This window comes from Stegostoma tigrinum, chromosome 4 (assembly GCF_030684315.1).
Source record: "Stegostoma tigrinum isolate sSteTig4 chromosome 4, sSteTig4.hap1, whole genome shotgun sequence".
Classification (NCBI taxonomy): domain Eukaryota; kingdom Metazoa; phylum Chordata; class Chondrichthyes; order Orectolobiformes; family Stegostomatidae; genus Stegostoma; species Stegostoma tigrinum.
In genome coordinates this window covers 48,345,288-48,371,331 of record NC_081357.1, presented here as the reverse complement: position 1 = coordinate 48,371,331, position 26,044 = coordinate 48,345,288, and the positions used below count along the sequence as shown (strand labels likewise).

Here is a 26,044-nt window from a genome sequence, read left to right as displayed (position 1 = left end):
TCTCTCTTCAAGAGGAAGAAGGAGGCTTATGTTGGGATGAGATGTGAAGGCTCAGTTAGGGCACTTGAGGGCTACGAGGTAGCCAGGAAAGACCTAAAAAGAGCTCAGAAGAGCCAGGAGTAGACATAAGAAGTTGTTGGTGGATAGGATCAGGGTAAAACCTAAGGCTTTCTATAGGTATTTAAGGAATAAAAGAATGACAAAAGTAAGATTAGGCCCAATCAAGGATAGTAGTGGGAAGTTGTGTGTGGAGTCAGATGAGATAGGGGAAGCACTAAATGAATATTTTCAGCAGTATTCACTCTAGAAAATGACAATGTTGCCGAGGAGAATACTGAGATACAGGCTACTAGACTAGGTGGGATTGAAGTTTACACGGAAGCGGTATTAGAAATCCTTCAGAAGGTGAAGATAGATTAAGTCCCCTGGGCCAGATGGGATTTATCCTCGGATCCTCTGGGAAGCCAGGGAGGAGATTGCCGAGCCTTTGGCATCGATCTTTAACTCGTCATTGTCTACAGGAATAGTGCCAGATGACTGGAGGACAGCAAATGTGGTTCCCCTCTTCAGGAAGGGGAGTAGAGACAACCCTGGTAATTATAGACCAGGTGAGCCTTACCTCAGTTGGTAAAGTGTTGGAAAAGGTTATAAGGGGTAGGATTTATAATCTAGAAAAGAATAAATTGATTCGGGATGGTCAGCAGGGTTTTGTGAGATGAGAGTAAACCGGTTGATGTGGTGTACGTGGATTTCAGCAAAGTGTTTGATAAAGTTCCCCACAGTAGACTATTTGTACAAAATGCGGAGGAATGGAATTGTGGGAGATATAGCAGTTTGGATCCAAAATTGTCGTCTTTCAGCAAGCCAGAGGGTAATAGTTGATGGGAAATGGTCATCCTGGAGACCAGTTACTAGTGGTGTACTGCAAGGGTCAGTGTTGGGTCCACTGCTGTTGGTCATTTTTATAAATGACCTGCATAAGGGCGTAGAAGTATGGTTAGTAAATTTGCAGACGACACTAAGGTCGGTGGAGTTGTGGATAGTGACGAAGGATGCTGTAGGTTGCAGAGAGACATAAATAAGCTGCAGAGCTGGGCGGAGAGGTGGCAAATGGAGTTTAATGCAGACAAGTGTGAGGTGATGTACTTTGGTAGGAGTAACTGGAAGGCAAAGTACAGGGCTAATGGTAAGATTCTTAGCAGTGTAGATGAGCAGAGATCTCTGTCCATGTACACAGATCCTTAAGTTGCCACCCAGGTTGACAAGGCTGTTAAGGCGGCGTACAGTGTTTTAGCTTTTAGTAGAGGGATCGAGTTCTAGAACGGAGGTTTTGGTGAAGCTGTACAAAACTCTGGTGTGGCCGCACTTGGAGTATTGTGCACAGTTCTGGTCACCGCATTATAAGGAGGATGTGGAAGCTTTGGAAAGGGTGCAGAGGAGATTTACTAGGATGTTGCCTGGTATGGAGGAAAGGCTGCGGGACTTGAGGCTGTTTTTATTAGAGAAGAAGGTTGAGAGGTGACCTAATTGAAACATAAAATAATCCAAGGGGTGGATAGGGACAGCCTTTTTCCTCGGATGGTGATGGCGAGCATGAGGGGGCATAGCTTTAAATTGAGGGGTGAAAGATATAGGACAGATGCCAGAGGTAGTTTCTTTACTCAGAGTAGTAAGGGAATGGAACGCTTTGCCTGCAATGGTAGTAGATTTGCCAACTTTAGGTACATTTAAGTCGTCATTGGACAAGCATATGGATGTACATGGAATAGTGTAGGTTAGATGGGCTTCAGATCGGTATGACAGGTTGGCACAACATCGAGGGCCGAAGGGCCTGTACTGTGCTGTAATGTTCTATGTTCTAACCTAATTCCCTCAAGCACTTGTTTCAACACTAATTTTGCTTGGAGAGCGAGCAGTTTTAAACTGTTGAGCTAACCTGTTGGACAATGCTTCATTTGTGTGAAATACTCCTGCCATTTTTCGACTTTTTTTTTCAAGCCAACCATACGTGCCATAATTACCTTACTGATAATCGGAATAGATTTAATAACCACATGAAGTAAATTGTTTGATTTGGAATAATCAACATGGATTTGTTAAGGAGAAATAGTTTAACTTGGAGGTTTTCTGAAAATAGTAATGAGTTTGTTTAGAGGGTGCTTGAATAGACTGAAGTTTTATATCAGGGAGTGAAAGAGACAGTAGCAATATAAATCAAAATTGGCTGAGTGATAGGAGGCAGTAATAGTTAATGGATTGATTTAGGCTTGATGCTCTTCAGTAGAGTTCCCCAAGGGTCTGTATTTGAATCCTAGCTCTTCCTGATGTTTGTCCTATATTAATCTTTTGTACAGTGTATGATTTGGAAGTTTGGTGACAACGACACTTAAGTCGTCTTTTATGGTTTACAATTCTGTCAAGGTTCAAAATGCCATTGACATGTCGGTGGAGTGGGAGGATAGGCAGCAGAGGAAGTTTCAGTGCAGACCAGTATCAGGTGATGTGCTTTCGTACAAAGAGCAGGGTGAGATAGTATAAACTTAAAGGATACTATTAAAAAGGCTATGCAGGATCAGAGTGACCAGTGTAAGATATTAAATGTACTGTAACAGGGAGGGCTGTCATTGAAGCATACAGTATTTTTAGGTTTCATAAATATTTGTGTCGTGTACAAGAGCAGTGAAGTTCTACTGAACTTGAAGGCATAAAGTCATTTGGTGCATTATGTACAGTTCTGGGCGTGACTTCTGGAAACATTTGAATGTGTAAGAGCTTTTTGAAAAGGTTCAAGTTGATTTCAGTGAAGATACACTTCAATTAGGAGGCAACATTGGAGAAATTGGGACTGCTTTCCTTGGAGAGTTAGAGGTTTTGAAAATCATGAGGGACTTAGATGGAGAGAGTGCCCCACCCAAATGGATCAAGAGCTAGAGGGCATGAATTAGTGTTTTGCTAAAAAGAAGCAAATGTGGAGAATCTCCTCTCAAAGTGAGTTGTTCGGGTCTGAAATGCCCTGTCTGGAAAAGAGAGGCAGACTAAATTGAAGTATTCATATAGTTATTGTTTCTATCTAAATCTCCCAATGTGCAGACCAAGGGAAATGGGCTGGAGAGAGTGATAGCGACACAAAACTCTGAGAACAGAAGCAGACATGAACCGAATGGCATCGTGCTCTGCCACAATTTTGACTCTTCTTTCAGGCTTGATGTTTTGAGTATGAAAAATAATGAACTTGTTTTTAAAAATCCTGTCTTGATGGGAAATTTGGCAGGGGAAAAATCTTTTTAAACTTGTTGCAGGATTGGGTCAGCACTTATTTCCCTCCATAGTTGTCCTTGAAGATGCTGGTGAGTTGACTGTGGTGGTTGAAGGAGTCTGGTGCAGGCAAACCCCAAATTAGGAAGGGAGTAAATGTCAGCAGTTATGTAATCTGCTGATTCCCTGATTTTTTTTTTAAAATATCTTGATGGCTGATTGAATGAATCATTTTTCTGTCTCTCACTCAGTGACTCAGTGCTCACCACAGAAATTAAGTTAGAGATTCCTAACTTACTGTCCAGCGATTCCTCAATGTTACAGATCTTCATCTGACCTGTAAATATCTTGGCCTGTTTTAACAACTACCTTAAGCCAATGTCATCTCAACTTTGTTCCTAATAACTACCAATGGTAAGTAATAGATGTATCATCAGATTATACCTGCACTCTGAATTGACCTAATGTTGGAACACTTATTGGACTAGTGAGCCAGTTTCACACCAGTCTTGCACAAGTCAAAGTGACTTTGGGATTACTACTTCTGAAGTAATGGAAACTGCTGTAGTGATGACAGTAAGTTGGGAATCTCTTCACTTCTTGGTGAGCACTGAAATGATAACTGTTTTATTCTCCTCTTCCATGTACTGCTTAACTTGCTTACTGAATGCATGTAACAGGAAGAGGTTTCCTTCCATGTTGGTTTACTGTCAGAACTCAGAAGTCTGGCCTAGGTTTTTGTCATTGTTTTAGATCTCTTATGTGTATGTTTCTTAAGTTTGCTCTGTGCTCGTGGTGACAGGAGTACCTTCAATTTGAGAATGTAATGAGCTAGTTCCACTTATTAAGTCAAACATAGCAATGTATGCATCCTTTGAAGGATAAGGAGAGAAAACGGTTAATGTTTCCAGTTCAATGACCCTTAAGTTCTTCAAAGATAGAAGTTCATAGTCCATATACTGGGATCTCGTGGGCATGATTAGTTATTCAGTGAGCCAAAAACATCCCCCATCACCAAGGATGGGGGAAATATACTTTATCCTCTTATAAGGCGAACAAGAGGGTGGAGATTTAAATTTAATCTGCAAAAGAAGCAAGGCTGCAGTGAGGAAAAACCTTTCACTTGGTGAGTGGTTAGAGTAAGGAATGCACTGTTTGGAAGTGTGGTGAAGGCAGGTTCAGCTGAGTCATTCAAGGGGGCATTGGATAAAAATAACATGCAGAGCTGTGTGGGAATAGCAGGAAATTGGCACAAAGTAGTGATGCTTTTTTAACAAGCTGGCACAAATGCTGATAGGTCACCTATGCCATAGCATGTCCATAACTCTGTGATGTGCAGCTCCTGTCTTATTTGCTCTCAGGCAAATTTTGATTACTAATTACAGCGGCTGTCTTTTGGGGTTGAATTCCCCATGATCTCCAAATGTCCTCATTGCTGTTTTCTTTTCAATTATGTGCCCTGCTTACTTTTTTCTGCAAAATTAGCTTGAGATTCTAAAAATGTCAGTGTTTCACACTAATTTTCTTTTACACTTTTTTCAAGTTTTACTTTTATTCTGTCCTCGTTTTCCACTTTATGTTGTACTGAGTGAAATTAACATATGCTGAACTATGGGCTCAACAGCTACTATCAAACAAGTTTATTTATACTGCTCCAGTACAGAACAGTAAAACAAAATGCTTGGATCTTGTTACATACTTTACAGTAGTCGTAGTCATAGTGGTTAGCAACGCAAAAATTGGCCCTTCAGCCCATCAAATCTGTGCCAGTCAAAAACAAACACTATATTCCAATCCCATTATTCAGCACTTGGCCCGTTTGCCTTTTATACCTTGGCATCGCAAGTTCATATCTAAATACTACTTGAATGTTATAATGGTTTCCACCTCCAACAGACCTTTACAGGCAGTGAGATCCAGATTCCCACCATTCTTTGGGTGAAAGATAAGTTATCTTGCATTCAGTCTAAACTTCCTGCCCCCTACTTGAAATCTATGCCCCTGGCCATTGACCCTGCCACTGGCTGGGTGGGGGGGGGTGGGATGAACCTTTTTCTTGCTCTGTCTACCCTGACTATGCCCCTACTTAACTATATGCATCTCAGTTACTGACCCCCAACCCCTACAACCGAGCCATGCAGTCTCCTCTGCTCCATCAAAAACAACTCCAGTCTGCCCAAAATCTCTTCGTAACTGAAGTTCTGCTGCTTAGGTGATGTCCTAGTAAATTTCATCTGTGCCCTCTCCAGTGCAGTAGTGTCCCTTAAGTTGCAAGTTCCTGCATGAGAATGTACAGCTTTTGAAAACTTGATTTTTTTGGCTGCAGTGCCTACATAATGCTTTTAACTTGGATTCCTAAACATTAAAGCACTTCTTGAAGGCAGAAGCTAATTACTTTGCAGAATCTCCTTTTTTACTTTAAGTCATAAAGCTGACTTTATTTTTAATCCCTGAAGTTACAGTTCTAGTACGTGCGCTCATTGATTTTAAGTTCAGTTTGTTGCAATGCGTCATTTCCAAATAACTTTAAATGTTTAATGTTGAGTTAGTTTGTTTGTAAAACTGCTGAATAAGTGAGTTTGAAAATAGATGAAAATAAACTGTGGATGAAGTGCCAGTGCAAAATGTTAGTGTTTCTTTTAAAACTATTGTTTACTGTTAAACAGGCTGGAGGCTATCCATTGTTTTAGATAAGTGGATGTGTTGCATGTGTTTGAGATGGTGGCTGGTTATTAATGGGAGTGGGGAACCTGCAGTCGTCTGACCAATCCATTCCACATCCGTCACTTGGACAGTAATGGGTACACACCCCAAACCTCCCCCATTTGTGACTTCTTCCTTACCCTAACCAGAGAATACTTGGGGCCTGCCACCCTTGTTGGAAACCTGTTTGATTATGCAGCTGCTGTATTACTAATTGTAATTTGGTGTTGACCTTTCAAGTAGTTTTTTGAGTTGGTTTAGTGGGGTCTGCTAGAATTATTGTTGCCCTTTCTGTATCAATGACATGTATATCAAATCTTTGCCTCATGGAACGTTGTGTGCTGGAGCGGCTGTTACAAAAATACTGATTTTTGAAAACCTCTTGTCCACCTTCATCTCCTCCATGCATGTTGTCATCTTGAGTTGCCCCTTGCACAATAATGTAGCTTTGGGGTTGGCATAGTTATCATGTAGTGTGCTCAACCTCACATCATTCCGGTGGGAAGGTCAATTTCTATCTCATGAAGAAAAACAGAAGTTGCTGGAAAATCTCAGCAGGTCTGGCAGCAGCATCTGTGAAGAGACAATTAGTTAAGATTTGAGGAAAATCTGAGGAAGCTGAGAAAGGGTCACCGAGCCCAAAATAGTGATTCAAATTTTCCCCTCTCATGCTGCCAGACCTGCTGAGCTTGCCCAGCAATGACTTCTGTTTTTGTTCCTGGTTCACAGTATCAGCAGTTCTTTTTGGCTTCTATCTCTTGTGGATATTTTTTTGAGGTCAAAGGGTAAGGGCATGCAGTAGGCAATGGAGGACTGAGGTGAGAAGTTATTTCACGTGCAGGCAGTGGCAAGCATGTGGAGTTCTCTGGCCACAGTGGTTCTGGCCAAAAAAAATCAAAATCTTTCAAATGATTTAAGGAATTTGGGTATGATTCTTGGGATGAATACAAAGGGTATTGGGAGAAAGCGCAGGAATGGTGGAATACACTCAAATGGCCAGGTGGCCTACTCTTATTTTCACTCCTATGAAATGAGCAGCTGGCAATTTGAACCTGTTAGGCATATATGAAGACCTGCATCAGACTGCTTACTTGAGATGTTGTGCAGTGGAATTGGTGGCAATGTTTGTTTGCCAACAGCAATCCCAGGCCAGTGCAATGGGGCTACATTTGTGAATCCAGGGTTGTCACGTTTCCTAAAGATGCCTGTTAGTTTGTTTACTTCAATTACACGGAGTGTTGCAGGAAGGAAGCCAGTCAGTTCTCCTCAATACAGTCTGGAGCTGGAGGAACACAGCAGGTCGGACAGCATCAGAGGAACAGGTAAGTTGACATTTTCAGTTTACACCCTCCCCAGCCCTGATGAAGGACTGAGGCCTGAAATGTCAACTATCCTGCTGTGTTCATCCAGCTCCACACTGTTGACTCTGACTGTAGCATCTTCAGTTCTTGCTATCTCTGGGCGTGTTAGTTGTAGCTGTTGTTTTTTTTGGTTTTGGGCTAACAGCAGCTCACTGAGTAAGCTGGAACTCACGGGCCTCCAAATAATTTGCCAGGAAGCAAACTCCTCCTTCGTCTTCAAAACCTGATACTTGTCTGGCTTGAATCTTTTGATAAAGGTAAAATAATTCCGGGGGGGGAAAAGTATCTTTGTCCTGGATGAGTTTGGGAACTGGTGGGGGAGGTGGGGTGTTGTGAATGCTACAGGGCCTTTCTGCTTGTACTCTTTCACAGCTGTTGGGAAGTCCCACATCAACAAGGCAGCCATTTATGACAGTCCTCTTCCACAGCCAGCATTCCCTGTGATTGTATCTGAATCGTTTCTGGGGTCGGCAGCCCTGACTTCAGCCAGAGCCGGGCCCTGGGGACTGTGCTTCCAAAATGGATGTGTGAAGTCTGGAATTGTGCTGGCCACTGGTGAAAATCAGGCCTTTTATCTGAGTGTTTTGCCAGTTGCCTTTCCTGTAAGGGAAGTGGAATGCCTCATCGAGCAATAAAATTTTGGCAATGGAAAAAAGTGTGCCTTTTCTGTGCTACCCAAGCATTTCAACTACATCAGTGTGGCCTCTGGTCTGTGGTTGTAAGCTCACTTATAGCTCCCTTTGCAGTTTTTCGGTGTTGTAATTTGAAAGAAACACCAGCACTTAAACAAACTTCTTGACTTAATTTATTGCACAATTGATATGCTGTTAATCCACTAAGAATAAAGTTATTACTTTAAAAAGCACATGCAAAGATTAAAAGTAGGTTAATTTTTAAAAAAAAATCAATTTCTAAAATCTTTTAGACCTAGCTTATTTGACTTTTTCCCCAATTGAAGGGGTTGGACACTTGAAGTCAGATTAAACAACTGTAGTGATTTATCTAGTCCTCCGTACTGAATGCCAGAGTAGACACTAATTGTACTCTAGGTGAGGCACTTCCATGGCCAACGTTTAAAAGCAGGTCAGTAGATTCCTAAAGTACATGTCTGCTCAACTGTGTCTGTATCAGGGATTGAAGGAAGCAACCAGGTGGGGAGGCAATGGCTTAGTGGTCTTATCGCTGGCCTATTAATCCAGAGACTCGGATAATATTCTGGTGACCCAGGTTGGAATCCCATCAGGGTAGATGGTACACCTTGAATCCAATAAAATTAAGACTTTAATAATGACCTTGAACCCCTTATTTTGTTGGAAAAACCCATCTGGTTCACTGATGCCCTTTAGAGAGGGGAAACTACCATCCTTACCTGGTCTGCCCACATATGACACTAGACCCAGGAAATGTATTGACTCTAAATTGCCCTCTGGGTGCAATAAATGCTGCCTGGTTAGTGATTCCTTCATCCAGTGAATGAACTGAAGAAAAACTAGATGAAAAAATTACTTCATCTTGTCAACACCAATTTACATTTGCAGATACATCTCCTCATGATTGTTTGTCCATTATGACTCTGCAGTATTTTTTTTACTTTTTTGTTAGAGGCACACCCTCTATGTTGTGTGATGTTACTACCACACAAGGGATAGAATTCCAGCAGATGGTGCGGAGCAAATGTGGGCCATTGTCAGCAGCAGAATTTATAATCGCTGCAGTTTGTAACTTTATTGGACAGCATATTCTTCCCAGCCAACCCCACCCCCCACTCTTCATTGAACTGGGGATGGTCCCATGGTTTGATGGCAATGACAGTGTATGTGAAGTCATGCCAAATAGCAGTGCAATCATACCTAAAAATAGCTCCAGGGTGTCTCTTTAGGATTGTTGGTTTATTTTAAACCAAATGAGTTATGGTAGAATTTACTGCTGTCCTTTTCAGTCTCTTGTTCAACATAACACGAACATAGAACATTACAGCACAGTACAGGCCCTTCGGCCCTCGCTGTTGTGCCAACCTGTCATACCGATCTGAAGCCCATCTGAGCTATGCTATTCCATGTACGTCCATATGCTCGTCCAATGACTACTTACACGTACCTAAAGTTGGCGAATCTACTACCGTTGCAGGCAAAGCGTTCCATTCCCTTACTACTGAGTAAAGAAACTACCTCTGGCATCTGTCCTAGATCTTTCACCCCTCAATTTAAAGCTATGCCCCCTCGTGCTCGCCATCACCATCCTAGGAAAAAGGCTGTCCCTATCTAACCCTCTGATTATTTTATGTTTCAATTAAGCCACCTCTCAATCTTCTCCCTAATGAAAACAGCCTCAAGTCCCTCAGCCTTTCCTTGTAAGACCTTCCCTCCGTACCAGGCAACATCCCAGTAAATCTCCTCTGCACCCTTTGCAAAGCTTCCACATCCTTCTTACAATGTGGTGACCAGAACTGTACACAATACTCCAAGTGCAGCCACACCAGAGTTTTGTCCAGCTTCACCAAAACCTCTTGGTTCCGGAACTCGATCCCTCTATTAATAAAAGCTAAAACACTGTACGCCTTCTTAGGAGCCCTGTCAACCTGGGTGGCAACTTTCAAGGATCTATGTACACAGACACCAAGATCTCTCTGCTCATCTACACTACTAAGAATCTTACCGTTAGCCCTGTACTTTGCCTTCTGGTTACTCCTATCAAAGTGCATCACCTCACACTTGTCTGCATTAAACTCCATTTGCCACTCTCCGCCCAGCTCTACAGCTTATCTATGTCTCTCTGCAACATACAGCATCCTTCATCACTATCAACAACTCCACCGACCTTAGTGTCGTCTGCAAATTTACTAACCCATACTTCTACGCTCTTATGCAGGTCATTTATACAAATGACAAACAGCAGTGGACCCAACACTGACCCTTGCGGTACACCACTAGTAACTGTTCTCCAGGATGAACATTTCCCATCAACTACCACCCTCTGTCTTCTTTCAGCAAGCCAATTTCTGATCCAAACTGCTATATCTCCCACAATTCCGTTCCTCCGCATTTTGTACAATAGCCTACTGTGGGGAACCTTATCGAACGCCTTGCTGAAATCCATGTACACCACATCAACCAGTTTACTCTCCTCTACCTGTTTGGTCACCTTCTCAAAGAACTCAAGGTTTGAGAGGCACGACCTTCCTTTCACAATACCGTGCTGATTATCCCGAATCAATTTATTCTTTTCTAGATGATTATAAATCCTATCCCTTATAACCTTTTCCAACACTTTACCAACAACTGAGGTAAGGCTCACTGGTCTATAATTACCAGGGTTGTCTCTACTCTCCTTGAACAGGGGAACCACATTTGCTATCCTCCAGTCATCTGGCACTATTCCTGTAGACAATGACGAGTTAAAGATCAATGCCAAAGGCTCGGCAATCTCCTCCCTGGCTTCCCAGAGGATCCGAGGATAAATCCCATCTGGCCCAGGGGACCTATCTATCTTCACCTTCTGTAGGATTTCTAATACCTCTTCCTTGTGAACCTCAATCCCACCTAGTCTAGTAGCCTGTATCTCAGTATTCTCCTCGACTACATTGTTGTTTTTTAGAGTGAATACTGTTGAAAAATATTCATTTAGTGCTTCCCCTATCTCATCTGACTCCACACACAACTTCCCACTACTATCCTTGATTGGGCCTAATCTTTCTTTCGTCATTCTTTTGTTCCTTAAATACCTATAGAAAACCTCTTTGAGAGTCCCAACTTTTGTGGACAGCCCTGGAATTCTTTGGCTCGATCACCTTTTTATGATTTGATTCTAAAGATACCTCGAATAGTCTGCTTTTAGGCCGTGGTGAACCAACAAGGACAGTGAGAGTTCTGGGTGTCTTGTAGAAGGTCAAAAACCAAACCAGACCAGCTTCTAGTCCAAGTTTATTTGAAAGCAAGCTTTGTCTTTTTCCTGCAGGTGCATGAGAAGAGGCAAAAAGACACAATTCATAATTAAAAGATCAAAGCAACGTGCACTGGTGAGAATTAAACAGAACTATGACACTTAAATCTTTAATCATTCGGAAAAGAGATGCAGGCCTGAACTTGTTAATATGCAAATCCCTGCATTTCCGCCCACGGATAAGGAAACATTTGATCAAGAAAAGGTGACCCCTCAAGTCAGACAATGCATGTTTAGCGTGTGAGGTCCTGTTTAGAATCTGTGTTTCGACTTGGAGTCCCTTCTAAAGTAAGTTTATAAAGCATCGCGCCTGCATGTGTGTACATCAGTTGAGGTCAGCCGCATGGCTAACAAACTTGACTATCTGCCTCTGCTCGGTGACTGTGTTGTTGTGTATCCCAAAGTCCATCTTTTGAGGATGTTTACATGAAGATCCAAGGTCAAATGCCCTTCACCACTGAAGTGTTTCCCCCACTGGGAGGGAACATCCCTGTCTGGTGATTGTTGCACAGTGTCCATTCATCTGTTGTCATGGTTTCACCAATATACCATGCCTCAGGACATTCTTGCCAGCAATGTATAAGATAGACAATGGCCATCTCTTATGAGTATCTGCCGTGCATGTGGTGGGTGGTGTTCCCACACGTGATGATAGTATCCATATTGAAGATCTGTCATGTCTAGCAGAAGTTGCCATGACTGGGATGTGCAATGTTGTGGTCTATGTACCCAGCCTTCAGGACTACAGTGGTCTGTTTTAAGGTTTGGCATTTTGTTTTAAGACAAGTAGAGGTATAGGGAAGACCTTGGCAAGGTGCTCATTGTTATTGATGTGTTGAAGGGAGTGAAGAACATGTAGTTTCTTCACTCCTAGGAAGTACTGGTCGACGAAGGCTACCCTACGTCGTCCTCTGAGGAGGTCAATACAGTTGTTTGCCATGGCACATTGGAACTGGTGATCCACGAGTTGAGCACAGTATCCCATTCCTATGAGGGTGTCTCTCATTTCTCCCCTTCTGAACAGATCCTTTGCATGCATAGGGCTTGTCTGTAGGGCATAGCTCTTTTAATGTGTTTATGATGAAGCTGGAGAAGTGCTGCATCATGAGGTTACCTGTGGGCTTGCAGTAGAGTGAGGTATTGAAGTGTCCGTCCTTGGAGATGCGTCCAAGAATGAAACTGATTCGAAGGAGTAGTCTCTGGTAAGTCTGGTGGGCTGAGTCTTGTTGATATCACTGAAATTTTCAATGATGCCTCGTCCTGAGTCCAATGGAAGAAAATTTTGTAAGTGTCTGGTGTAAATGATTTGGTGGTTCTGTGCAGCAAAGAGTTTTTTTGTCTTTGAACTTGTGCATGAAAGTGGTGGCGTGTTGGGTTGCAAATCTGGTCCCCATGGCTGTTCTGTGTGTTTTGGCTAAAGAACTGATTGTTGAAGGTGAAGACGTTGTGGTCGAGGATGGTGTCTGAAAATCTGGTAGTTGGTGGTATTGAGTACTGATGCTGTTGCAGTGATGCCGTCATTGTGGGGGATGCTGGTGTAGAGTGCTAAGATGTCCATTCTGGCAAGGAATGTTCCTGGTTCGGCTCATCTGTGGGTGCTGAGTTTCTTTAGGAAGTGTTGCAACAGAATCTGGGGTTTGGTTGGGGGGGGCGGGGGTGGTGGTCCTTGTACAATGGGTTTCAAAATGGCCTCAACATAGCCAGAAAGATTCCCGCCCGTTGCCTGATACGATGGGACATCCTGGTGTATTGGCTTTCACTTTGCAAGGCAGTGGAAATTCCCAAGTGAGAGGCACACTGCATGAGGGTGTGTACGTACAATGAAGAACTCATTCAAAAGTCTCGACCAGTCTGTCCAGTTGATGGGTATGTTCTTTTGGCCAGATCATCAGGTAGATGTCTGTAGTGTTCCTATGGGGTGAGTTTGCAGTTCCAGATTTATTTGTCGATTCTCTGTCTTATTCAAAAAGTATACAATTTGTGGACAGGTTAGTTAAATAGAAGAGATTTCTAAATTTTTTTTGTTTTCTTTTTACAAATCTGACTCCAAGTTGATACAGATTTGAAACAAGGCATGACACCTAACATGCAATGTCTGACCCGAGATGTCACCTTTACTTTTCTCTGGTCAGAAATTTGGGGAGTTGCAAATTAATGAATCGAAATCTGCATCTCCTCCTTTTCTAACTGATCAAAGCTTTAACAGCTTCTTCAGTCTGTTTTAATTCACGTCAGTCTTATGACCCTTTTGATCTTTTACTTTAAATTCTGTCTTTTTGCCACCTCCCTCATGGGTACCTGAAGAGGAGAGACTCTGCAAGCTTGTGTTTTCCAAATAAACCTGTTGGACTATAAGCTGGCATTTAGTTTTTGACCTTGTCCATCCACGTCTGACGTGTAGAATTCAGTCCTGAATTTTATCACAATTTCATTTTTGGCAACTTTCATGGAAAGCATGTCAGCCCTAGCAGGTTTTCTCACTCTACCTTCCCAAACTCACCATGCATCAGTGTCCAGTGCTTATCTGTATTCTCTTACAGTAGGTGGACACACTGGAGACTGGTGGAAGTCAGGAGCATTGGAGAGCTGGGGTTGCCAGGTAACTGCTGAGTGTTGCATTGTTAACTTGCTATAGGACTGCATTTACAATTTTTAGAATTTTGTTGCACAGTTATGAAATCCTAAATGACTATTTACTGTAAAGCAAGGAATTTTATTTAGAATTGTTTTGAGGCTTTCAAATATTTGGTTAGTAAATGAGAATGTGAATTTGCTGGAGGTGATATAATATACTATATGGACCTATATGGAGCTGGGCTGTTTAAGCCAAAACTGAGTATGATGAAATCTTGATAAATGCTTCGTACAGTGGCAGGAATATAAGTGAGGACAAATACTAAGCTCTTTTTTATTTAACTTTCCATTTTGTGCTGAAACTTGCCTTAATTTTCACCCCCCACCAAACCCCATCTGTCCCCAAAAACCGTTCAGAAATAATGGGAACTGCAGATGCTGGAGAATCCAAAATAACAGTGTGAAACTGGATAAACACAGCAGGCCAAGCAGCATCTCAGCTCTCTGATGGGTCTAGGCCTGAAATGTCAGCTTTTGTGCTCCTGAGATGCTGCTTGGCCTGTGTTCATCCAGCTTCACACTTTGTTACCCAAAAAACTGTTCGATATTTTGTATTCTATTGCTTGTTAGTATCATCTGAAGTGGATGTCCCCTGTGATATTTCGGGGACCCATTTTGTTTGGTACTGAAGAAAATGGTCAACTAATTAATGCTATTGTAACTTTCTTTTTTAAAATCAACTGTCTCTCTTTTTTTGCTGGTCGTTGTATTTGTTCCAAAATAAACAAAAACCAACTCTTGCTACATGCGTGTCTGTTCATGAGGCATAGGCAACAGTCCCTTCCACTGCTTTTGACTGAGATTTCTAGTTTGATGTCAGTGCTGTAAATGAGAAAACAGTTACTGTTCTTACCTACTCTATTGCCCTATGATTGGATGCTGTATTCTGCTAACTTCTTTTTCTTCTGGTCCGACTGCTAAGGTGTTTTGCTTTTGCAATGGCTTCTGGAAGTGACATGCAGAATGCTATCATCTTTAGCCTTTTGTGGACCCTAGAGGGTGCATGGTTGGATGCTATCCTTCCATGGGGTACTCTGTTTACTTAGTGTGTTGCCATGGATGGAATGTATGTGCTTTGCCATTGCCTGTTGTTGCTCTTTTGCATGGAGAGGTGTGTGTTTTTTTTACCTTGGAGTGTGAATTCCAATAATGATTTTAGGTGCCAGCTTTTGAGAGTTTACACTAAGTATTTCCTATTCTTCCCTGAGCTAATACAACTTCACAAGTGCGTATCTGTCACTCTCTGCATATATGCATGTTCTTAAATTGGACACTGAGAGCATTTCTACTGATCTCTGTTAATTCAGTCTCTGAATTATAATTTCTGGTCCCTGATGTGATAGGTCTGTTAGTTGAATGGATGTGGTTCTTTAACGTAGAAGTGATGGTCGAAGCTGAGTTTTTATCAGAATGACCTAACACCAGATTGACCACGATCCACATTGAACTCCAATTTTTTTCTAGCATGAAACATGGAGAGTCTGAAAATTTCATTGCATTATTCTCTCAAATGCATCAACAAGCAGTACCATGTGAGTTTCACAATGAACTGAGATGCCCCTATCTGTGACCATGGCGCTGAGGTATTTGGCTGTTGGTCATGTCTGTAGATAAAATGCCAAAATTTAAATGATCTAAAGAAGCCACCTTGACAGCTTTTTGGTTTCCAACTTTTTTAAAATGACTGGAAGTTTGTGATCCGATGTTCTGTATTCAGCATGACAAATTGGGATGTTAAGGGAGGAAGACTTGCCACAGCCAGATGTTTGATAAGAACATAAAACCGAACAGCACAGCACTGCACAGGCCCTTTGGCCTACGATGTTGTGCCAAACTTTTACCCTAATCGCAAGGTCTATCTAACCTCCACTCCTACCTTATCCTATCATCCATATGACTATTTAATAGCCACTCAAATGCCCCAATGAGGCTGACTCCACTACCCCCTCCAGCAATGCATCCCACGTCCCGACCACTGAGCAAAGAACCTACCTCTGACGTCTCCTGTATCTACCTCCGTTCACTTTAAAACTATGCCCCCTTGTAATAGCTACTAGCTACAGCACACTTTGAACCAATACTAAATGCAGTGAAATAATGTAAAAAAAACTCCTTTTTTTTAAAATCTGCGGTTTGAGAACTTTTTGTACTAAGTACACAAATTATCTACTTGCTTGGAGCACAGCGTGTATTGAGGGTCGTATTAACAAAGACTGAGGAGCGGCTAGCACGCAGAGTGGAGATGAGGACTAGTAGATTTAATATTTTTCCTCCCTACTTTGGGAAGAAATAACTCATGGAGTGCCATAAGGGTCAGTCCTAGGGCTTCAATTCATTACCATCAACGTCAATGACCTGGAGGAGCGAGCAGATACCCTTGCGTTTAAATTTGGTACAAAAATAAGTTGGTGCAGTATGGCCTGAGGACATTAGTCTGCTGAAGAAAGAGATTGAGTGGGTGAGTAAAAACACAGCAGATGCAGTTTAAGTGTGAGGGCATGCATTTTGGTAGGAAGTATCAAAAGGAGATTATTATTTAAATGAGGAGAGACTTCCAATATGTGCAGTGCAGAGAGAACTGGGTGTTCTCGGGCATGAAATGTAAGAAGTTAGCATACAAATACAATAAGGATTTAAGGTCAATTGAATTTTGGTCTTTATTGCTAGGGGCTTGGAGTTTTAAAAACAGGAAGTCTAGTTTCAATTGTAAAGGGTGTTAAGCTTCAACTGGGGTACTGTTTACAGCTTAACTCCACATTTTAAAGGATATACTGACATAGTTTGTGTAGAAGAAATTTGCTGGGCTGATCCTTGGAATGAATGGTTTGACTTGTCAAAATCAACAGTTCATTCATTAGATTTTTTGGAATGAGGGTGATTAAATTTAAACATGCCAAGATTCTGTGTGGGACTTGACAGGGTAAAATGTTGAGATGACATTTCCACCAGTAGGAAAATTTAAAACTATGGGTAATAGTTATGGAGCAAGAGGATATTCTTTTAAAACTGAATTGCAAAGGAATCTCTCTTCTCCCAATGGATAGCTTATCTGGAATTTTCTAAACCCAGAAACTTGTGAAGAGGCACAGATCTCTTTTTTTTTGAAAATTGGGGAGTTGAGTGTTTAAGGGGTCAGTGCAAAAGAACAGTTGAGACCTGGGTCAGATCTACATGATCTTGACCTGTTCAATTGCGAGGCTGGTTCATGTGGCGGAATGGCCTACTTCTGGTCCTGCTTCTTGTTTTTGTATTGCTAGTCTGAAGACCAGCATACTGTTGAAGCACTCTATGCAAATACAGTTCCTTAGATTATTGTTGAATTGCAACAACCAACGTTTTTGCATAGTTTACGGTATGAGAAAGAAGCAGAACATTTCTATAGATTAACATAATTATGTAGAATCCATGACCCAGCAGTCAATGGAAAGGATGAACTTTGGACATTGTGGTGTTTTCACATTCCATTTCCTTACGATAACAACTAATTTCCAAGTGAAGACTTTCCACTTCGTACGAGCAGACATTGAACCATGTTGGAAACTTTTCTGGCAGCTGGCGCACAATTTGTTCCTGCAAAATAATAACTTTTTGAAATATTTTGTTGCAAGTGTTTAACTTGAATTTAGAAAAGGTTAAAAAATAGTTTATGTTGAATGTTTGCCACATTAGCATCTGTTCAGCCTGATGCAAAAATGAGACAAAATGCTTACTGTTTGCTTTCAATAACTTTTCTGGCTGGACAAATTGAAACAATGTTCTGATTTTTAAAAACCTCCCAGCTGTGTAAGTGAGTCCATGATTGATCCTTGTCCAGTATTACTTTTTAGTTTAAAAAGTGATTTACGTTTTACCTCCAATAGGGTATTTTACCTGATTAGGTGATAACGTAAATATTGCCAGAACATAAATTGTGTATGCATGTTATTAAATAATCCAGCGGATGCTTATTACAGTTAACAATTATGTTTACACATTATATTCCTCAGGCCTATAGGTGTCTGGTCTGATATTAAATTTATAGAGAAGCATGCTTCAAGAGATCCTTAAATCAGATGGTGAATGAGATTGTTGTACTCTGTTATTACAGTATCATGTGACCTATTTCATTAGCATGTCTCAAGGTGTATTGACTGAGAGAACACCACATTCCCTTTTTCTTCCCCAGAGAAGCTTATCACAAACAGTTATACATTGGAGTAACAACATGTGCATACATACAGCAGTCATTTATATCAAGTACAACAGAATTTGCATGATTAATGTTTTCATGTTTCAGTGTAATGCTTTGAAGATTTGACAAGTTATGATCTGCTGATGATACACCCGCCTGGAGAAGAATGTGGTGTTCTCCGCTACACTAGTTTGACCATTTGGTTGCTGTCACTCAATAATTAAGCACATTCATTATCGTCTTAACTGTTGTTCCTCATTCTGTTCATGCATGGGTTTGTGTGCTGTACATTGGTCTGAGCTGGATTCTGCTCCTTTGCAAACTAGTGCTATATTAGTAACCAATTTTAATGATCTGGCCTGTTTGCATAGTTTAGAAAGCAATCCTGGTATCCTTGTATTTGTACTTCTAACTTGAACACTCTCTACCTAGTGCACCGTTTTAGTAGCTCTGTCTTCAATCATACGTTTGTGCTTCTCGTTCTCCTTTGCCTTTGTAGGAGAAAGAAAGTCGTGTTTTGGAAAAGTTTGACTATTTATTTTGGGCACTGTCCTTTGCACTTCCCTCCTGGGATGGTAATCCCTTCTTTGGTGTTACATGAAAATGTGAAATGTGAAAATCTTTGTGGCTGAAACTAATGACCGTTGATTTGATAGTACCCACCATAATTTTGAGAGACATTTTGTTTGGGCACCAATAGGGTAGTGTTATATGGGTCACTCTCCAATTTGTACAGACCTTGAAATGGTTTACCAGTGAACTGCAGTACTTGTGGATTAGAAGGCAGGATGTCAGAATTGGTTTGTAAAATGATAGGGGGTTAATGCATGGTCCCTTTTTTTATAAAAGGGGTTTTTAAAGGCTGTGAGATTTATTTAAAAAAAAAACAAATATCTACAGGCAGCACCAGATGCACAGAATTCTTGAAATTGAAACATTGTGTCAAAAGGCTACACTGCTAGCAAGAAAAGCAGCATTTTTACAAGACAACAGGTTTTGAATTTAGCCAGGTAATTTAAACCAAGATCTAGATTCCAAAGCCCAATTAAATTAAATCTGATGGTTTTGACAACATTGGGCCAATGCTATTGTAAGAAATTAATAGGTCAACAAGAATACAAATGAAGAGGACATTTGAAAATCTAGGTGAGAGAACAAGCTCTGAATAGCCATTAGCCTTAAAAGTGAAAATTACCAGGTCTCACTGAAATCTTTAAGATCCCTAAGTAAGCGCCATCTAAGTTCAAGTATGACGGCACTCTAAGTAATACTCCTGACACAAGAATTTGACAGAAGGTGTTCTTGACTGGAGGACAGCAGAGAAAGCCAGAACATTCTGGAAGACTTATCCTGGCAGTAACTTTGAGATGTTAAGTTCTAATTTGTTTTGTTGGTTTGGTTTACATAAGTGGCACTTTTATCTATTGGAACAGCATACCATTCGAAGTTTGTTTTATTTGGAAATAGTTGTGGGAGAATTGGTGTTAGTTCTGTTCAGTCGCTCACTGTTAGTGCTATATAAAGTCTACTTGATTTATAGAGTAACTGCCAACTGTCCTTTAACCTGATCTTTATAAAAATTTGGGAGGGGTTGGTGAGAGGCATTTTAGACCAATTTTTGCACTTTAAACTGAGTTGAGGTGAGCTTCTTTGGTTTTCGTTATGAGGAGGGCCAACCTTCACTTTTTTTAACATTAACACATTCTGATTTTTATAGTATCTGAGGCTTCATTAATAGGATGTAACATCTGGTGTTGTGCTGAACTTGTATAGCACAAAATGGTTAGACCTCAGCTAGAGTAGTCTGTGCAATTGTGACACCATATGATTGGAAAGATGCAAATGTGCTGGAGAGAATGCAGAAGTTGTTCATGAGAATGGTTCCAGAGATGAGGTTCGATTGAAGAAGTTGGGCTGTTTTCTTCGGAGAATGAAACAAGTTTTCAGTTATGAATCTAGAGTAAATGGGGAGAAACTATTTTCCTTTTTTAAAAGGATAGCGAGCTAGAGGGCGCAGATTTTAAAATGTCTCAAATGTGAGGTGAGAGAACGTTTTGACACTGCAAGTAGTTAGGGTATGGACTTCTTCAGTGGAAGCATTTATGAGGCCTTCGGATGATTGGTTTTGAATGGAAGCAACGTTAAAGTTTGCAGGGAAAAGGAAGGAGATTAGCACTTAAATTTAAGTGCTAAGAAAGCTGTTGCAGGTACGATGGGCTGTATGGCCCTCAGACTGGCTTTTCTCTGCACAAGACATTGGGAAGTTTATCGACCCAGTAGGAGATTTCATTTTGTCTGAATGAAAGCCATAATTTCTCTGTAGAGTCAGATTATGATGTACAATTGAGCTCTGAATTAGATTTGAAATCTGCTTTTAGATTGTTTTGGAGTGAAACAAGCATTTGGCACAGGTCAGACAACGCAGATGGTTTTCTCTGCAAAGAAAAATAATACGTGTATAGTGAATTTCATGTCACTGTCTGCTCTGCATTTGCGGAGTAGAAGTTTTAACATAAACAATGCAAAAATATTAAGATTATCTGTTGACAGTTTAAAAATTTACCAAAACACACTATTCTTTAGGAGAATCTGATAATTAATAGGCTTATTCTTTGCTGATCTCTACCACAGTCATGTGCTCCATTTAATCTGAAAGCGTGAAGTCACAAAGCTCATGGTTTAAAACTACAGGCGATCTACATACTTAAATAAAAGCTTGAATGGGAATAGTTCTCAAGTAGGGAGTTGTTAACTATGTTAAAATTGCAGTAAAATGGAGGCTGAAACTTTAAACCAAAATTTTAAATCAACATTCCTTCGACAGTTTGATTAACATCCCAATAAATCAAACTCTGATAGTGATCAACAATTAGATAATTAACCACTCGGCCTGAGTACCATTTCAAAGATTTATTACAGGGCTGATGGGTGGTAAAGGCTGACTTAGCATCCTGAGGCCAAATTAATAACTTTTTTACCAGACCGTTCACTCCACTCCATTAATGTAAGGTTTCCACTTCAAAGGCCCACCACACAATCGTCAGTTGTGTAATCCATAGGCATCTTTGACATTTTGCGTCAGAGCCACTTTGCTATGTGAAGTTTTACTTCTTAAAACTTGGACTTGTCTTTCTATCCTCCTCCATGTCTGTCTGCCTCTTTCACTCCCCACACTCCCCTGCCCCCAACCCCTCTGCCAGTGTTGAAGTGAACTGAAGGTTTGTTAAAAATAACACAAGTTTAAATTTTTTTTAGCAGTTGCACAGAATTTCAAACAAGGCTTTAGATTTTTGGCTGCTCTGTGCCCAAATTATTCAGCATTCACACAGGGACCAATAAGTTAACTTTTGATTTTTCTATTGTTAATCTTGAAGGCTGCTTGATTAACTGCTTTTACAAGCAATCTCTCCTAGACACCTTGGTCCCTTCTAACAAACCACTTCCAGAGGGAATACAGTTCTTTTTCTGCAAAGTACCTGGGCCTTCACACAGGACAGGATATCCAAGTCATATGTTCCCATCATTTGCATTCTTCATCAGCTGTCTAACTCCACTAACATTTCTTGCACACAAATTGTTTGGGTTTTTCGGACTATTTAGCTTGAGGGGCCACATTAATCCAAAATCACATTGTGTAATTTTTGTTTTGTTCCATTCCCGTTCTCTTGTGAAGTTGGTAACAATTGCTGGAGTTGGAAACAAAAATAAGTTCCTGGAAAAGTTCCAGTCTGGCAGCATCTCGGAAGAGAAATCAGTTAACGTTTTGGGCCTAGTGACCCTTTCTCAGAATTGGGGTTCTTCTGATAACTTGTCACAAACCTATTATTTAACTTTCCATGGGGCATTTGCTAACCTTTTGCATTGCTGATTGCTTGCTTGTGATATTGACAAGTAAATATGAATTGCTTTACCTTCATAGTTGAAGATTATGCCTTCAAGGTTCAGCTTGTGGTGTATTCACCAGGTTAGCAAAAGAGATAATTTGATGTTTTAGTTTAAAATGTGTATTGCCAAATCCATGCAAAAAGCAAAGCCAGTTTGTATTTGCAGGATTAGCAGCTTAAATCCAACTTCAGAATTTACTCTGCTACTGCCCACACAAGCAACAGTGTCTGCCTCCAAGTCATCAGCACAGTTGAATTTCTGCTTGACACTTCAGTTACTGCACATTTTAGTCAATATCTGAATACAGCTTGTCCTTTGGTCCTCTAGATTCAGTGTTTTCCTTATCCCATTATTGAAGAAATTTAAAGTTAGTGCTCTCGAGCAGTTATGCAATCCTCAGGGTAGACAGCTGGAGTACAGGAAGTCATGCTTCAGTTGCATCAAGGTTGGAGCAGGTTTACTGCATCAGCTGGGTTTTTCTTTTTCTCCCCCCTTAAAAGTCTCTCTCTTTCATTTTATGTCTCCTTTTTATGTATATGAAGTCTTGCTTCTTGATCATGTTCTTAAACTTAGAAAATGTCAGCTTCATTCCCTTTGAGGTCAAATGCTGGAATTTGCACTCTGGCAAGAATTCAACTGAATTCTGGTACATTTTTCAAATAAAAGATTTAGTTGTTCCTGGTGGTGGGAAGAGATATGGGATTATACAATAGGACATGCTGACATGCAGTGAAAAAAAATGCAGTAGAAGAAAAATGATATACTGATGAAAATATTAAAGGAGAAAACAGCTAGGATTTGGTGTGTGAAAGCCAGGATGTAATTTTGGAAGTTTTTTTTATAGAGATGGAATTGACTAACTTACATGCATCTGGATTGTTAGAAGTATTCTGATCTAGATAAAGGTGAAGTCATAATAGCCTCCCAGTAGGGCTGCTCTCTCATTTCAGACCGTCTGCTGGTGGTGAGTTTAACATAGAACATAGAACATTACAGCACAGTACAGGCCCTTCGGCCCTCGATGTTGTGCTGACCTGTCATACCGATCTCAAGCCCATCTAACCTACAGTATTCTTTTGGTTTTTATCTATTTGGGCTTGCCTTTTAAGAATTTTAGGATCTCTGCTCCTCAGGCGAGGGGTGAGGTTGATAAGGTGGGACTTTTTTTTTGTGATGACATTGTACATCCCAAATAAGCTAATCACACCCCAATGGCATCTGTGTAAATTTAAATCTTGATTTAGTTTTATTATAATTCAATAAGTTAGCTTCATTGGTAAGAGCATTGAGTTAGGATGTCATGTAACAGCTGTAAAAGGCATTGGTAAGGCAAAATCTGGAGCCCTGCATACAATTCTGGCCGTCCTGCTTTTAGGAAGGGTGTTATCAAACTGAAAAGGGTGCAGAAAAAAAGTTTACAAGCGTGTTACCGAGACTGGAAGAAGTGAATTACAAGAGGAGGCTGGGACTACCCTCCCAGCAGCTGAGGGGTGACTGAGATTTTACAAGTTCATGAGGGGCAAAGACAGGGCCCTTTTCCTAGGATAGGGGAGTCCAGAACTAGAGGGCATAGGTTTAAATTGAGAGGGGAAATATTTTGAAGCGACCTGAGGGACATCAGCTGGCAATTTCTAGCACTTTTTAAACTAAAAATTCAAAAAGATTTTACTGGCACTGCTGGCTGTAATTTGTCTGAATTATGTTATTAGAAAGGAAATGTGTTTGCCTTGTATAAAATCAAGGGATATTGATAAAGCAAAACAACCTTTTCTGCTTGGAGGGATCAAAGGCCAGGGGACACAGATTTCAGGTAAGTGTCTGAAGACTGAGACGATGAAGAGAAAATTGTCTTTCAAATAGAGGCTGTTGGGAAACTGGAACTCTCTCCTTGTGTGGCTGGTCAAGGCTGACCCCCTCATAACACTGAAGTGTTTACGTGTAATGCTAAGGCATATGAGGCTCTTATAGATTTGTTTTTGACAGGCATGGTTGTCTGGGCCCATGCTTTTCCTCCAAATTGTAATCAGCTAGTATAATAACTTCAAAAGATAAAATAAATTTCTGTTATTAGGTATTTTCCATTGAAATTAGGCAAATTGCTTCCTCCCTCTTTAAATGCAATGCTTGCATTCATTGCAAACTCAAAGCTGGAAAATGTATGCAGTATTTATGTGACACAATACACACTGGAAAGTAACAAAATATGTGACAATGATTGATAGATGACTGACATTTAATCAGTTGTCAAAATTGAAATGTTTAGAAGTGAGAAACTTGTAGAGCAAATTCCTTGAATAATTCCTGTGATTTTAAAACTTGTTAGAAATCTTTTGATGAAGGGTCTAGGCCCGAAACGTCAGCTTTTGTGCTCCTGAGATGCTGCTTGGCCTGCTGTGTTCATCCAGCCTCACATTTTATTATCTTGGAATCTCCAGCATCTGCAGTTCCCATTATCTCAGAAATCTTTTGGGGCATGTTTCCACCTCACTTTCTCATATGTGGTATACATTTTCTATATGGTAGGTATACTTACAATTGTGCTTACTAATTTTTTTTTAAACCTCACTGACTACATTTTAAGGCTGAAAAGTCTGAGACACCCAATCGGGGAGATGCTGAGGATGAGAGCGCACAGGTCTGTTAGAGAAACCATGTGTTTAACCCGATCGGACCTTCACTGCGCCAGTGTCATTTTGGGAAGCTTTCCAGCTTGTTGATCAGGGGTTTGGCCTCTGTATAAGGTGGCAAGACTGAGCAACCCATATAACCTGCCATTTCATTTCCTTTTTTTTAGGGCTTGGCCTTTACATTGGAAGAGAGACAACAACTAGGTATCCATGGTCTTCTGCCCCCTTGTGTTCTTGACCAGAATGTGCAGGTTCTTCAGGTGCTGAAAAACTATGAAATGAGAAAAGATGACCTTGACCGGTAAGAATGGCTTGACAAATTTAAGTATAGTAAAACTGATTCGCTTTGCTAAATCTAATTCTGTTTTCTTCATGGGATGAGTGTTGCCCATCCCTCTCATTTGCCTTTGAACTGCTTGACTTGAGACCATTTTAGGGTATGGTTAAGACTCGATCACATTGAGAGTCTGGAGTCATATAGGCCAAATCGGGTGATGATTTTCTTTCCCTAAAGGACATTCATAAACCAGATGTGTGTTTGACAACTGACCATGGCTACATGATCACCATTAGAGTAAATTTTTTAGCAAATTTTTGTGCTGATCTCTATATACTCAACTTTGAGTGTCTTCTCAGCTTCAATTAAGTGTGTCTGTGTCATCTATTCTGTTTCCATCAACTTAGTCCCTGTAGTGGAATTTCCCCATTTGGATTACTTGAATTTGTACCGACTGCTTTTAGCTATGATCCTCCCCACAAGAGGAAATGTTTTCTCTTATCCATCAAAACCTTTCATAAATTTAAAGACATTGAATTGGTTAAGAGACCCAAGACTCTGCCTTCCTGGATGTATGCCTATACATTTTCAAATTTAAAAAAAAACCTTGAATATCTTCTGCATCCCCTTGAATGCAATTTTATAATATGGCAACTAGTTGGCAGGCAGTACTCTTTAACTGTGGCCTAACCAAAGTTCGGTGCAGCTTTAACTTTTCTCCCTTATCCTTTCAGAAAAAATCTAATGCTAGGTTGCTTTGTTTTTGTGGCCGTGTTAAACAGCAGCATAACTTTGATGCATGTATACTCTGAGATCCCTTGTGCCTCCACCCCACCTGGACTTGCACTGTCCAGGTAATGAACGACTTCCTTATCCTGTCAAATTGTACTAGCACATTTATCATTTGCCTTGTTTTTCCATTCTGCAAGCTTATTCATGTCTTTCTATAGTTAGACTATACCAAGGAAGACAATCTTCCCAAGTTCAATGTAATTCTCAAATGTAGAATTTGTTTTTGATTCCCAAGTTTAAAACACCAGAGTTGTGAGCAACAGTAGTCCCAGCACTGATCCTTGTGGAACATGACTCTGAGTAACCGAATAACTGCTCTTTCGTCTCATTCTTTGATTCCTACTTAGAGGTCAACTAACAATACATTCTGCAATTTGTTTCTTTGACTCCATGTTCATCA

General features: G+C 40.7%; 1 protein-coding gene across 5 annotated transcripts in view; it reads left to right on the top strand.

The window, feature by feature from the left end:
- Positions 1 to 26,044, top strand: part of me1 (malic enzyme 1, NADP(+)-dependent, cytosolic) — a 393,143-nt gene that overhangs the window by 111,487 nt on the left and 255,612 nt on the right. For all 5 annotated transcript variants that reach the window (XM_048531809.2, XM_048531811.2, XM_048531810.2 and 2 more), the window contains one exon: positions 24,743 to 24,876. In XM_048531809.2, the coding sequence (XP_048387766.1) occupies positions 24,743 to 24,876 (134 nt within the window). The remainder of the gene's footprint in view (positions 1 to 24,742; positions 24,877 to 26,044) is intronic.